This window comes from Dipodomys merriami, unplaced genomic scaffold (genome assembly GCF_024711535.1).
Source record: "Dipodomys merriami isolate MVZ:Mamm:240054 unplaced genomic scaffold, mDipMer1.0.p SCAF_6, whole genome shotgun sequence".
Classification (NCBI taxonomy): domain Eukaryota; kingdom Metazoa; phylum Chordata; class Mammalia; order Rodentia; family Heteromyidae; genus Dipodomys; species Dipodomys merriami.
The window spans coordinates 65375266-65391607 of record NW_027206179.1 but is presented as its reverse complement, the minus strand read 5'-3'; the positions used below and the strand labels follow the sequence as shown (position 1 = coordinate 65391607).

At 40.2% G+C, this 16342-nt stretch overlaps 1 protein-coding gene across 3 annotated transcripts in view; it reads right to left on the bottom strand.

Moving 5' to 3' along the window:
- Flt1 (fms related receptor tyrosine kinase 1) overlaps positions 1-16342 on the bottom strand; it is a 187255-nt gene that overhangs the window by 131124 nt on the left and 39789 nt on the right. For all 3 annotated transcript variants that reach the window (XM_070003052.1, XM_070003054.1, XM_070003055.1), the window contains exon 4: positions 1277-1401. In XM_070003052.1, coding sequence (XP_069859153.1) covers positions 1277-1401 — 125 coding nt within the window. The remainder of the gene's footprint in view (positions 1-1276; positions 1402-16342) is intronic.

The window sequence follows — 16342 nt, the reverse complement described above, 5'->3', positions numbered from 1 at the left end:
CACTGTTCATAATGAAGAGCTCTCCAGTGTTCCTGAGCACAGGGAGCTCATACATGACTTGCTTCTTTTCTTATGTATGTACTGGGGGGTCGAATCCAGGGCCTTGTACATGCATGGCAAGTGCTCCACTACTGAGCTACAGTCTAAGACCCTAAGAAGGTAATATTTAAACACTACGGTATTAGCATCTTGGGATTGAACTCTAGAAAACTGTCATTGCTTCATAGAATGGCCCAGCCAAATTCTCCAGATACTCAGGCTGCCAGACCAGTTTCTGAAATACAGTTTGAATACCACTTACTTACCATAGGTGGATGAAAGAAAAAAATTATCTTCCCTCAGCAAATTATAGAAGAAATGCCCAAATGTCCATGAAGAAATTGGAAATCTCCTCTCTTCTTTTCAAAGTACACCTGACACACTACATACCCCTCTCCACATCTTATTTATTGACACTGCTTGTTAGAGTTCTGAATATGGATCTATGCTCCTACGGCAGAAATTTCTAGTCCAAAAGTCACTAGTGCCTCTGTCTGCTATGAGTTGCTAGTGTTGTAATTAAAGTTAATTACATCTTGTTTATGGAAAACTGAAAGCAATTGAGAGATGCCTTTCATGTTTCAGTACATGCAGAAGAATTTACCTGTTCCTTTAGGAATGCTTAGCTTTCAGAAGGAAAAGATATCATTCCCTCTAATATGGCAGAAAGAATTAGGGGGAAAGAACAGAGCAATTTAAGTCAGGGATTGAAATAAGCAAAAACAAGTTATGTGCTGAATCTAAAAGTGAAGCTTGCTAAAAGACCTCAGCAGAGCTAAAAAATGGATTTGCATTTCTTTGAAGGTGTTTCTTACTTTAATCTACCTGTTACTACTACTAGTACTCTTCCATAGAGGAAGTACTTTTGTTTTTAGCTGACAAGGGCAAAACTAGAAAATGGGTTTTTAGCCCCATCCACTGTGGCCATGGCTGTGTGTGTTATAAGAGGCAGACAATCCTTGAGAAAAAATGAGAGCCAAAAGACTATTGGGAAATTATTCCAGCAGAACAAAAATGATGAAAACTTCTCCAATTAACCACAAAAAAAACCCCAAGAAGTGGAACTGTGACTCAAATGGTAGAGTGCTAGCCCTGAACAAAAAACGCTCAGGGACAGTTCCCAGTTCAAGCCCCAGGACGTGAATAAACAACCACCACCACCACCACCACAACAAACCACTTTCCTCTGCTTATTTGCAGTGAAAATACTCTTGAGAGAAGCATCACCCAAATGTACCTTTTTTAGAGTAACAATGATGTTTGGTGACGTAACCCGGCAGGGAATGATGAGCTCCATTCCTTCAGTCATATGTATAAGTTCAGGTATTTCACTGTGCATCTCTACAAAAGGCCTATCTGCATCTGAGGAAAAAGAAAGACTTTGTAATTGAAACACCAACAAATAGATGCTGTAGCTGACCCAGCAGGCTGTCCCCTTAGTGCTTAAACTAACTTGCACATTCTCAAACTTCACCTCTGAATTTGACCCTAAAAGAAAAAGCTCCTCTAATTTCCTATTCAGTTCTTGCATTACCTGGATGCGCTAATAGGCCATGGCGGGGTGCGGGGGAGAGGAACTTGCAATGAGAAGACTATTTTGCATAAAATTCTTACTGCAGCTATGTTAAATGTCCCCAGGAAGTGCCCTCCAGAGCCTTTGTGACAAAGGGCGCAGGTGCAAGTGAGCAAAGTCAACACCTTTAGTATTGAGGTGATACTAGTGTAGTAAACTAGTGTAGATTATCATTTGAATGACAGAGCATGAAGTAAAGGCTTTTGAGACCTTTCCTGGTCGGCTAAGAATGAATGAGAGTGTGATGTGCTGGGGAAGAGTGGGGAGGGGCCACAGGAGCAGCGTGGAAAACTGCCTGTATTCAGATGCACTTAAGTCTGTTTCTTTACCTTGCTCAGGGTATCTACCAAGAGAAAAGTATGTTCATGTACTTGCACAGAGGTCTGCTAAAGACCTTAAGTAATTACCAAAATAATAACCTATTTGAAAGTATAAGCCAGACACAGGTGGACCATGCCTGTCATCCTAGCTATTCAGGAGGCTGAGTTCTGAGAATCACAGTTTGAAGCACCACCCAGGCACGACAGTCCAAGAGATGCTTATTCCCAATTAACCATGAAGCAAGCAAACAGACAGAACAAAACAGAAGTATAGCTATGTCTCAAGTAGCAGAGTGCTGGCCTTATATAGAAAAAGACTGGAAAAGGGTCAGTGCTCAGATTCTGAGTTCAAATCCCAGTACTGGCACCAAAAAAAAAAAAAAAGTGGCATTTGATATCCCAGAGGCAAAGAAGATTTGAACCACCTGTTCAGCTTCCCTGGAATTCCTTAAAAAACCCAGATAGGTATCACTTCCTTTTAGAATCATCCTTCCTATCACCTCGACTTTAACCTCAGGAGCAAGAAGCTTTTCTGGAATCAAAGTTCTCAACACCCCCCCACCCCTTTACCACCATCACCCACACACACATACCACCCTTGGCTCAAACTTAATGGCCCAGAAATCCTGTGTGAACTCTCTCCATCTGGACCTGAAAAAACCGACCTGGCCCAGCCTTGCTTGTGGATGCTGTCTTGGATCTGTATGCTAAACGCCTCTCTCACTCTAAATGCCAAGTGGAAAATGAGCAGGTGGTGGCTATCCAGTTATGGATTGAATTGTGATCCTACCCCACCACCACAAACACACACACACAAAAAGAATAAAGATATGCTGAAGTCCTGACCCTCGAACTTCTGAATGTGGCCTAAGTTGGAAATAGGGTTGTTACAAATGTAATGACCTCAATTAAGGAGAGTATACTCCTAATCTGATCTATCTGCTGGCATCCTGGTAAGAAGATGCCCATATGCGGATAAAGGCAGAGTTTGGTATGGCATCTGTAAGCCAATGAATGCCAGGGATTTCTGGGCAACCACCGGAAGGCAGTACTAAGAAACAAATATGAATTCCTCGACAGATTTCAGATGGGGCTCAACAATAAAAACACCTTGATTTCAGTGTAGCACAGGAAACAACAAAGACTAGAAATAAATACATTAAAATGTTCACTATGATTATTTTTGGGTGATAATTTTATGAATTATCTTCTTACCTATCTTCTACCATAATTATCAGATTTTCTAGAATGACCATTTATCATTTAATAATTATTAAAATTTAAGACTATCAAAACACTAGCCATTTAACTTGAGAAAACTATACATTTTGCATTTTTAGCTTTGTGTTCTCAAACAGAATGAGACTTATCTGTCACCATAAAGTCATGTGTTCTTTAGGAATTTGCAATGGGTGCATAACATAGGCAAAGAGGAAAAGTTAATTATATGGTGACAAGCATTCCTTATCAGCATTAAATTCTTCCTCTAAATAAAGCTGCTGAGTTAGACATTCAGCTAGAGACCACGGGGATTTGATCATTCCTTTCCTTCCTCCTGTGGGTCTATATTTTTGTCTCCTTTGTGAGTCCCAAGGTAAAACACAAACACCAGGAAATGGTTTAATTCATTTAACTAAGTTGTACATCCTTCATATTTAATTTACTGTCTCCCTAAACAGCCATTTTCAACAAAAGACACTGGCATAAAAAGTTCCTCCAGGAAATAGTAAACATCAGTGAAGTCATTTCCAGGCTAATGAAATGCCAGCTCCAAATGCAAATAGAAAAGATGAATTCAATATGACTCTGACTTTCTTCTTCCTTTGTCTCTTTGGTCCCCCAAACACATTTTACTACAGCTACTGGCCTCTGAAAGTCAATTCCTTTGTCACCCGGGGGCCCACGCAATTTATGTTTAAAGATGCCATAACTTCACTGATTTGTGTCTATTCAAACCCAATTCAAAACACATCATTTACATGACAGTTAATAGTGACATTCTAATCCACTGCTTCCAAATGAGTTTATGGCTGTAGATCTGTCATTCTTTCTACACACACACACACACACACACACACACACACACACACACACCAGTCCAATACAATCTGGACTTACAGAATGCTTCCACTGCAATTTGCTTCAAGGAAGGGCTAAGGAAGAACTTGCCTGACATAATACAAATATAGTTTGTTTTGTAGGACCATAGATACAAGCAAAGTCATGACTCCATTAATATCAACTGCAAAACCACTTACTACTCCCCTGGGACATATTCATCTTTGTCACAAAATTAAAAATGGCTTCTAACCCACCAGCAGTGGAATAGGGTTTCCTGAGACCAAATTGCCTAGTTGTTGAAAGAGTAAGGAAGAACTGCTCCAAAAGACTGCCAGCATACTGGTAGCTCAGAAACACTGTCCCCAGGGACTCACGACAGCACTGGATAGGTAAAGTCATGCTGCCTCTCTGAACTCAGAGCTCAAAGCACTGACAGGAAACTGGCAGAGAATATGAGGTTTTCTTACCCGCTGGGATTATCTGGTTTATCACTTTTCCTCCAGGATAAGTGAGCTTGTCTCAAACAGGGACCCTTGTTCAGATGGAAGTATGTCTATTTTTAATACATGGATTTTTTCTTTTAGAAATCTATAATTATGTTGGCACATTATGTCTGTTTAGACATACAGGCCTCAGCCTACCATTCTTATTCTTCATTTCTGACTAGCATCACTTGGGAGTTAGTTTGGACTCAAAGCAAAGAAAGGATCACCAAATTTAGGAAACTCTTTTGACTGGAAATGGGGTTCAAGAATAAACACTTTGCAGGGTGCTGGTGGCTCACACCTTAATCTTAGCTGTTCAGGAGGCTGAGATCTGAGGATTGCAGTTGGAAGCCAGCCCAAGCAGGAAAGTCTGTGAGACTCTTATCTACAATAAACTACTCAGAAAAAGCCAAAAGTAACACTGTGGCTCAAATGGTAGAGAACTAACTTTGAGCAAAAAGAAGCTCAGGGCCTGAACTCAGGCCCTGAACTCAGGCCCCAGGAGTGGCAAAAAAAAAAAAAAAAAAGTAAATATCTCATTTCCTAACACATATACATTTTAAAGATTTTCCTTTTGTAAATAAACCTCTTCCTGACTTCCTTTTCTTTCGTTTCATTCTCTTTTTCTCTAAGTTATCATCATGAAGAGTCTCATATCTATTAAAGGAGGGTGTGATTTCCATTGATTGAGGAAGAAATGGAGAGAATAAAAACTCATCAACAAATCCCATGAAGACAACCCTATCTAGACATGAAACTAAGAGTCTTCATATTTGAAGCATTTATAGATCTCTGGGAGAGTGAAACTGTATGTTTACAATATGAGCAGAAAATGGAAAGAAGCAAATTCTTCAATGACTCACACTGTCTACCTAAAGTCTTTGACAATTCAAAACAGCTTTGGGACAATGACAAGAAAGCTGGTATGGCCATATATACAACAGACAAAACAGATTTTAAAACAGGAAATATTAGTAAAGATAAGGATGGACACTTAATAATAATCAGATGGCCAACCTATTAGAAAGATATAACAATTATAAACACATAAGTACCAAACAACAGGACACATTAGAACACATAAATTAAAAATGGACAGAATTTAAAGGAGAAGCAAACACTTTCAACTATAATATACCAAGATTTCTGTATTTCACTTTAAATAACTAATAGACAGCTGGACAGATTTTTCAAAAATGAAAATGTTGGTTTCTTGAATACTACTATTGATTAACTCTACTGAACAGGCATCTGTAGAACACTTGGCTCACCACAGTAAGATGTGTGTTTTTTCAAGTGCAAATGGAAAAAAAAATTAAAGATAAATGATAGCCCATAAAACCCTAAAGCATTTAAAAGAATAGAAATAATGCAATATATATTGTCTGACTAGAGTGAAATGAAATTTGAAGGCAATAACAGAAAGGAATTTGGGGAAAAAAGTCTCAAAAATACACAAATTAAGCACTATATTTCTATATAACCAGTGAATGAGTAAAAGAAGCAATCAAAAGGAAAATTAGTACATATTTTGAGATGAATGAAAATTAATTATAACATAATAAAACTTTGGGATAAAGCTAACACATTATTGAGGAATTTTATGTCTATAAATGTCTATAAAAGAAAAGAAAGAAAAATCAATAAATCCTATCTTCAAACTTAAAACATTGGGTAAAGAGCAGTAAATGAAATTTAAAGCAACAAAAAGGCAAGAAACAATACTAGAGTGGAAACCAATGAAACAGAATGGAGAAACAGCAGAGAAAACTAGTCACAGTTGATTTTTTAAAAAGATGAACACAACTGCTAACCCTCTAGCCAGAAAAGCCAAGGTACAAGAAGAAAAGACTGGCCAGGCACCAGTGGCTTGTGCCTGTAACCCTAGCTACTCAGAAGGCTGAGATCTGAGGATCATGGTTCAAAGCCAGCCTGGGCAGGAAAGTTTGTGAGACTCTTATCTCCAATAAACCATCAGAAAACTGGAAGTGGCGCTTGGCTCAAGTGGTAGAGCTCTAGCCTTGAGCTGAAGAGCTGAGGGACAGCGCCCTGGTCCAGAGTTCCAGCCCCACGACCGACAAAAGAGAGAGAAAGAGAGACCGACAAAAGAGAGAGAAAGAGAGCCGGGCGCTGGTGGCTCACGCCTGTAATCCTAGCTACTCAGGAGGCTGAGATCTGAGGATCGCGGTTCAAAGCCAGCCCGGGCAAGAAAGACCATGAGACTCCTATCTCCAATAAACCACCAGAAAACCGGAAGTGGCGCTGTAGCTCAAGTGGTAGAGCGCTCGCCTTGAGCTGAAGAGCTGAGGGACAGCGCCCAGGCCCAGAGTTCAAGCCCCACGACCGACAAAAAAAAAAAAAAAAAAAGAGAGAGAGAAAGAGAGACCGACAAAAGAGAGAGAAAGAGAGAGAGAAAAAAAGAGAGAGAGAGGACTTAGATGAGGAGAATCGAATTGGAAGTGAACTATGTAAGCATTAATACTATTCCCAGAGTAAAAAGAAGGATAGAGAAATAGAATTCTATGTCAATAAATTAGATAACAGACAAAAAGGTCAAACATGCAAGCTACTGCAACTGAGAAAACATAGACAATCCAAGTCAACCTGTAATAAAAGATTGAATTAGTAACTTAAAACAACAACAACAAAAATTGCCCATAAAGAGAAACCAAGACTCAGATGGAAAGTAAGGAATACCAATTCATCACTTCCCCAAAAATAGTCAAGCAAGGAGAACTTTTGAACTCATTCATTCGGTGAGGCCAGTACAATACCCAAACTGAAGACATTACAAAAAAACTACAGAACTTTATCTCTTATGAGTATGGATACAAAGAAAGAAATCTTAACAAAATAATAGCATATTAAATCTAGCATATAAATGGCATTATATACAATAACCTCCTCTGGATTTATTTCAGCAATAAAAGATTGCTTTAATGTCTAAATATTAACCAACAAGTAATAGATCAATAGAATATAAACCAAAGCCACATGATCATCGTGAAACAGAAAAAGTATTTGACAAAATCTAACTCCTTTCATGATAAAAATACTCAAGCATGAATATTCAAACAGAACCTTCTCAACCTAATAAATAGCATTCCTAAAAATACAGTTAACATCAGATTTAATGGTAAAATACTGGATGATTTCCCTTAATTAAGATCAGGACCAAAACAGCAGTGTTCATTCCCATCATTGATAGTTAGTAATAATAAAAAGAAGGAAAGACATTAACATTGGAAAGATCAAAATGATGCATTTGGTTTGGAAAGTTTCTGTTTTCAGATGACATGATCTTCCTAAATAGGGAATACTAAAGAATCCATTATAACAGTACTAGAACTAGGGGCTGGGAAGGTGGCTCAGTGGTAGAGTGCTTGCCTTGCATGCATGAGGCCCTGGATTCCTCAGCACCAATAAGCAGAAAAAGCCAGAAGTGGCTCAAATGGTAGAGCTCTAGACCTGAGCTGAAGAGCTGAGGCACAGCGCCCAGGCCTAGAGTTCAAGCACCATGATCAACGAAAAAAGAAAACAGTTTAAAACTACTAGAACTAATAGTAACTTCAGCAAGATTTCAGGAGACAAGATAATTATACAAGAAGAATTCTATGTTTATACTTACAATGAACAATACAAGAAATTATGAAAACAATCTACTTTTCACATCATCAAAAAAGAAAACAGTGCTTAGGACTATATTTCACACACACACACACACACACACAAAAGGTGCAAATTTTACACTGAGAGATGTACAAGACATTTTGGGGAAAACTACGGAAGATCTTGTGAGTGCCTGTAGCTCATACCTATAATCCTAGCTACCCAAGAGGCTGAGACATGAGGATTACAGATCAAAGCCAGTCTAGGCGGGAAGTGGTTAAGACTCTTATCTCCAACTACCTACCAAAAAGACAAAAAAGCAATTAGTGGAACTGTGGCTCAAATATAGAACACCAGCCTTGAGCAAAAGTGCTAAAGGATAGCACCATGCCCCAGTATTGGGACATGCTTGCATATACACACAAACACAAGGTTCACACTAGATACAAGATACTGAGGGCTCTCTAGGAGCAGGCAAGGAAGGCTGATGAGTGGAGGAACTGGATGGGAGACAGAAGGACTGACTGGTGGCAGTTTAGCCTGTGGCAGCCATGTCTAAAAAGGCAGCTACTACTCACTGTAGGCAGTTCTTGCCAAGTGGGAATATGGGCCAATGTGGCTTAAGTTCCCAGTTTTTAAAATAAGTAGGAAATCAGATGTTCAACTCTTCCAATGATGACTCATTGGCAGCCAATATTGCTGTGCCTGCCCATCTGATCTGAGCCAGGCCTGCACACTTCCAGTTTGCAACCTTGCATTGCCCACAAAAGTCTGAGAACTTTGGAATGGAAGCCAAGGAAAGGCTATGTTGGAAAGGCCAGGAGCTTCACAGGCAATCAGACCTGGGCCCAAAGCCTGATTTGGTAATTGAGAAAGTATGCAGCTTTAAACATAGTATTGAATTTCTGCAACTTTCTGTAAAAGACTGATAGTTTATCTCATTGGGTTGTTGTGAAATGAGTCTGGGCCAGATAACTGGTAAATGATAGTGACACACACTGTGCACTTAATAAATCATAGTAGTGGAAAGGTCCCGTTACACCATCAAATTCAGTCTCACCAACAAACACCTATCCTAGACTTAAATACCTCCATTCCTGGGGAACTCATTTTGACTTTTGCATAGTTTTTTGTTGTTGTTGTTGTGCCAATATTGGGGCTTGAGCCTCAAACTCTACTTTGCCTTTTTGTTCAAGGCTTGCACTTTACCTCTTTAACCACACCTTCAATTCAAGTTTAATTAGAGAGATAAAAGTCTCTCAGATTTGTCTGCTCTGGGTGGCTTCTAACCATAATCCTCAGATCTCAACCTTCAGAGTAGCAAGAATTACTGACATGAGCCACCAGTGCCTGGCTTGGAAAGTTTTAGATATTTGAAACTATTTATTTATGTCAAGCTGGAATCCTTCTGTCTTGGTTTTTTTTGTTTGTTTTTGTTTTTAGATGGTTGCTGTACCAGCTTGGATTATAAAGATAAAGCTTCTCGTCTTTTTCACATAACAAAACTTGCAAGAAGACAATCACACTCGTGTCTCCTTTTGTCCAATTACTTTTTCCCCCCCGCCCCAAACCTGGGGCTTGAACTCCGGGCTTGAGCAATGTCCCTGAGCTCAAGCACTGTCCCTGGGCTTCTTTTGCTAAAGGCTAGCATGCTACCACTTGAGCCATAGCACCACTTCTGGCTTTTTCTGTAATTAATTGGAGATAAGAGTCTCATGGATTTTCCTGGGCTGCCTTCAAATCATAGTCCTCAGATCTCAGCCTCCTTAGCAAGGATTACACATGTGAGCCACTGGCACCTGCTCTCATTACTTTTTTTAGATTAAACAGTTCTGCTTCTTGCCAATAAAAACAACAAAATCATCCAATCATTTAATACAATGTTATGAGGCAGATTCCTTTTTTACAAATGAAAAACAAAAGTTTAGAGGGCTTAAATAATTCGCTTTGGAATTCCTATTTACAGTGTCTCTCTTGTGTCTCTCAGTGTCTCTCTTGTAAAACTGGTGCCATCTCAAGGCTGGACACTCTATATTTATTAAGATAGCCCAACACGGGATGGATTTTCTTGGTGAAAGCTTAATGTCCCCTAAGTGTGCTGTCTCAGCCACAGCTCAGCCATACTAATTAATAAGCATTGAAGCCAAATATGGGCCTTTACATCTATCCGGTCCAAATCACATCTTGCTAATTCATGGTTAAAGTCCATTGGAATTTTTTTTGGACATCATTTAGTTATATAGCATATGAGTTGTGAACCCCAGGTTTTACTTTGTCAGTCAGTGTGCCCTAAATGCATTCTTCAAAACTCAAGGCAACCAGGTCAAATTAGTAGAAACTTCAAACCCTATGTTTCTGTTATTGAACAATCATGTACTAAGCACCTTCTTTATACTAGTCCCTGGGCTGGGTCCTAGGTCTATCAGGGTAGGCAAAACAGATTTAGCCTTGGACTCACAGAGCTGGTGAGAGCTAGGGCCTGTGTGGAAGGAAGGAGTCAAGAGAAGCCCCTTTGGTCAGAGAGTGGCTTTCCAGAATGGATGATATTTAATTTAAGGCCTAGAAAATGAGTAATTTGGTACAGAGGATCTAGGGAGAGGAATGGAAAAGGGCAGAATGGATTCCAGAAGGAGCATCACCTCTTACTGCTCTCTTCCCTTAGTGTCCCTGCAATACAGTTGCATATAACCAAGTTCATTCAAAAATGTAGGTTACGTGAAAGTCAAGCATCTACTAACAACTTCAGGTATTAATACTTTCCTTATTCCATTGATAAAGACACTAAGAAGAAGCATTTGTGTAGTGACCTCTACACACAAAAAAGACCTAATTAATTTTGTTAAGGGCTGGAGGACATTGCACATGCTAGGTTGGTGCTCTACCACCCAGCCACGTCCTGTGCCCCTAGATATTCTCCAGCTGTGAGAGGTAAATACAATAACACCAAAGGTGTAATACATGAAAGGAAGGATTAAGAACTGGACTTGATTAAAATGAACAATGTCTATTCTACTGAAGACAAATATCAAGAGAATAAAAGGACAGGCCCACCTGGGAAAACATATTTGAAAAAGACACAGTCTATAAAGGATAATTATCCAAAATGCCAAATGAACTATTATATCTCAACACTAGGAAAATGATCTTATTTTTGCATACAGGCCCAAAACTTTACCAAACATTTCTTCAGAAAAGACATATCGATGGCAAATGAGTATATGATAGAAGAGATACTTCATTTCATGTCAGAGAAACGCGGGCACAATTAGATATGACTGAATGTCAAATCCAGAGCAATGATACCACCAAATACTAGTGAGGATGTGAGTAAGGGGAGATCTCATCATTGCTGGTGGGAAGATGGATTTGTATGGATGCTATGAAAACCAACTTGGCAGTTTCATATAAAACTAAGCACACTCTTAGCAGACAAATCCACCATCAGGTCCTTGGAATTTGAAAGCTTATGTTCACACAAACATGTATAGTTTTATTCATATATATAAATACATACACACACATATATATGTGCATGTATATATGTGTATGCATATATATGTATGTGTGTGTGTGTATATATATATATATATATATATATATATATATATATATATCAGCTTTATTCCTAATTGCCAAGGATTGGAAGCGACAAAAATGTCCTTAAATAGGTGAATGGATAGATAAACTGTGGGCCATCCAATAGGATGCTATTTACTGTGAAAAGGAAATGATTGGCTGGGAGTTGGTGACTTACACCTGTAATTATAGCTGTTCAGGAGGCTGAGCTCTGAGGATCTCAGACTGAAGCCAACATGGGCAGAAAAGTCTGAGACTCTTAATCTTCAATAAACTATGAAAAGGACAGTAGTGGAAGTGTTGCTCAAGTGGTAAAACACCAGTCTTCAGTGATAAAGCTGAGGGACAGGGTCTAGGCCTTGAGTTCAAGCCCTAATATCCCCCCCCCCCCAGAAGAAAGTAAGAAAGAAGAAAGAAAAGAGGAGAAAGGAAGAGGAAGAGAGAGAAAGAAAGAAGGAAAAAAGGAAGAAAGAAAGAAAAGATTTTAAGACATGGGGGAAACTTGAATGCAGATTATTGAATGAAAGGAGCCAATCAAAAAAGGGTAATGTCTAATTCCAACTATATGAATTCTGAAAAAGGCAAAACTATGGAAATGATAGAAAGACTGGTGGTTTCCTGGGATGAGGATTGGTGAAAGGGACGAACAGGTGGAGAATAGAGTTTTAGGGTAGTGGAAATATGGTGTGTGATACACAGCATGAAGATGGATTCATGGCATTATGGATTTGCCTACAGTCTTTCAATGCACAACACCAGGGATGAACTCCTAGTGGAGTTCATCCTGTGGGCTCTGGATGACTTCGATGTCTTCACATAGGTCATCAGCTATGATATAAGTACCTTTCTAAGGCAGATCTTAATAATAGGGGAAGCTATGTGTGGCAAGTAGGAGGCATATGGGATCTCTCTCTACCTTCCTCTCAATTTTGCTGTGAACCTGAAACTAAATGATAAAGAAACTGTTAAAAAAAAATACACTGACATGATCATTAAAAAAACACAAAGAGATGGGCTGGGAAGGTGGCTCAGTGGTAGAGCACTTGCCTTGCATGCCTGAGGCCCTGGGTTCGATTCCTCAGCACCACATAAGCAGAAAAAAAAGCCGGAAGTGGCGCTGTGGCTCAAGTGGTAGAGCGCTAGCCTTGAGCTGAAGAGCTGAGGGACAGCGCCCAGGCCCAGAGTTCAGGCCCCACGACTGGACCCCTGCCCACCAAAAAAAAACAAACCAACCCTTTACAGGGGTGTGTGGATAAAATTGATGAACATATTCAAGGAGCTTAGGATGTACCCTGCAGAGAACATGGGAGTGTTAACCATTATTCTTAAAAGCAGTTTGTCCAAAGCTGAAGACCTAGCAGGGATGAAAACAGGGTCTCAGAGGAGACCAAGCTAAAGAACTGCCAGGACCCTCAAGCTCAAAACAGCCCATCATCTTCTCACCTACAGTCAGTTTAGGCCTTGCAGTTATCATGGTCAGTTATGAAATGTCAGCAACTTAATGCCTTTCAGCATAAGGAGATTTCTTGTGAAAAAGTCCCTTGCTCATTTCTCCCTCCCTCCCTCTCTCCCTTCCCCCCCTCCCCCTTCTTGTCATGGGGCTTGAACTCAGAGCCTGGGTACTGTACCTGAACATTTTTTTTGTTCAAAGCTAGTGCTCTACCACTTTGAGCCACAACATCACTTCTGGTTTTCTGATGGTTAATTGGAGATCAAAGTCTCGCAGAAAGCTGAGCACCGGTGGCTCACTCCTGCAATCCTAGCTACTCAGGAGCCTGAGATCTGAGGAACACGGTTCAAAACCAGCCCAGACAGGAAAGTCTATGAGACTCTTGTCTCCAATTAACCACCAGAATACTAGATATAGCTCTGTGGCTCAAGTGGTAGAGCGCTCACCTTGAGCTGAAGAACTCAGGGATAGTGCCCAGGCCTAGAGTTTAAGCCCCACAACTGACCAAAAAAATAAAAAAAAGTCTTGCAGACTTTCCTGCTTGGGTTGGCTTCGAACCTTCGAATCACTATCCTCAGATATCAGTCTCCTGAGTAGCTAGGATTACAGGCATGAGCCACTAGTGCCTGGCCAGAAATTCAGTGGGTTTTGTTTGTTTGTTTTTTTGTCCTGGATCTTGAACTGAGGGCCTGGGCACTGTGCCTGAGCTTTTGCTCAAGAGTAGCACTCTACCACTGGAGCAACAGCTCCACTTCTACTCATTTTTCTTAAAAGACTATATGAAGAGGAATGTGTGTGTGTGTGTGTGTGTGTGTGTGTGTGTGTGTGTGTGTGTGTGTGTGTGTGTGTGTGTAATTGAACTCAGGGTCTAGGTGCTGTCCCTGAGCATTTTTGCTCAAGGGACATTCTATCACTCGAGCCACAGCTCCACTTCAGGCTTTTTGGTGGTTAATCAGAGATGTCTTATGGACTTTCCTGCCTCATCTGGCATCAGACCACAATCCTCAGATCTCAACCTCTTGAGTAACTAGAATTATAGGCACCTTGGCGCCTAGCCAAGGATTTTTTAATTTCTTTTTTTTTATGAGTAAGTATCTTTGTTATTATTATAAAGGTAATATACAAATGGGTTACTGTTTCATAAGTCAGGTAATAAGTACATTTCTTTATAGGCAATGCCACTCCTTCCTTTGTTTTCTCCCAGTTTTTCCTTCCCATCTCTGTCCACAAGTTGTATAGCTCACTTTTGATATAGTGTCTACTGAGGGATTTTTTAAATCATTAAAACCAGAAAGTTCTGGTCTCCTATGTTTCATATTCCTTGATTACTGGGTGGGGGGTGGGGGGGAGGATGTAGATGTATAGTCAATTTTATTGCCTCTAGACTTCACAGCCATCTTGAGTTTCCTAATTCTGCCCCAATCATCAACTTAACCAAGGCTCAGATTGTCCAAGTGGCTCATTCCAGACTATGCCCATTCTCATTATGTTTGAGTGTTTATGTAGCGCTGCTAAATGCTTTGTGATACACAATTTCGTTGTGGCTAACAAGACTTAACAGTACAATACTAGAGAGCTGACATGCTAAAATTTTCCTGATATGTATCCTGGGGAACAACCAGGATCATTCTCAAGAATGACCTGAATATTTGACAGTAGCATCAAGTACTAAGGTTGGCATTCCTAAGAACATAACTAGGTGAACCTAAGGTCTGGGGCAAAGGTCAAGGAAAAAAAGATTCAATGTGTCAGCTGCCAACAACTCTCCCAACACAAATGGCTTCCTTCCCAATCATGTGTAATTGTCTCCATGCTATAGTCAAGGTCTTGGGATTTAATGGCAAAATGTTTCTAGAAGGGAAATGTGAAATGGCAGGGCTTGAAGATACCATGACTGCCTTCCATCAAAATTCTCACGTAGCTGGAAAGAAAAATGGTTAGGAGTTAGGTTACTCTTGTCTAAGCTCATGCCATGTGGTCCTAATCAGCTATCCTCTGGTGATGGATAGAATAGATAATCTTCTCCATGCCTCAGCCCTACAGAAGGCACCCAGCCCGGACACAGCCCAGATGTGGAGGGCTCTGTTTCCCAAAGAAAACTCTGTGATTCTGGACATTGGCAAGGGCAGATTTTCAACCCTAGAAAGATTTGTTTCTCTTCTTCCATAATATCAACAAAATAAAAAACAAAAGCAAACAAAAATCAAGCAAAACCTGACCTTGTTCTCCACTTTTGAATGATACTGCAGATAGATACTCCAAGAAAATCCCTAGGAACTCTCTATAGAAGGTCATCTGAAGTAAAATTCTGCAAACACAAAGCCGTCTCACACTGCCATCACTCTAAGAAACCTGCTCGGGCTTTGGAGACTGAGAGTGTCCACTTGGTGTGTTCCAATGTATTTTGCATCTTCTGAGCAAGGATGTGGGAAAGGAAACCATTTCCCTGTCTGCTCCTGCTACTCCCAATAATGTGGGCTCAATGGAGCAGCACAAGGGATTGCTATGGTAGGAATCAGGGATCATCCCCAAGACAAAACTTGGGAACCATCTTTACTGGGAGATTTGTGCTAGAAGAAACATGATTATCAGAAAATGAGTGGAAGAAGCCATGCATTAGAGATAGAGGTAAAACAAGTAGGAGATAGGTGAGGTAAATTCGCTGGCTGAGTTGAAACGTAAGCCAGAGAAGACTTTAGACATTAATCAGGCAATAGTAGGCAATGTCATAGATTTCCTAAGAACCCCAGATCTACAGAATTCAGCCAACTAGTGCGGCTAAACTTCCCTTCCTTCTTTCCTTTTTTCCTTCCTTCCTTTCTTCCTTCCTTCCTTGCTTGCTTGCTTCCTTCCTTTTCCTTCCTTCCCCCCTACCCTCCCTGCCTGCTTGCCTGCCTGCCTGCTTGCCTGCTTTCTCTCTCCTTCCTTCCTTTTTCTTTCTCCTTTCTTTTCTTTCTTTCTCCCTGCCTCCCCCCTCTCTCTTTTTCCTTCTTTCTTTTGTGCCAGTACTGGGATTTGAACTCAGAGCCCAGGTGCTATACTTTAGTATTTTTGCTTAAGGCTTGACAGTTTATCACTTGAGGCACAGCTACACTTCTGGCTTCGTGTGTGTGTGTGTGTGTGTGTGTGTGTGTGTGTGTGTGTGTGTGTGTGTGTGTGTGTAAGATATTTTATTTTTTAATTTAATTTTATTGTCACAATGATGTACAAAAGGATTACAGCTACCTAC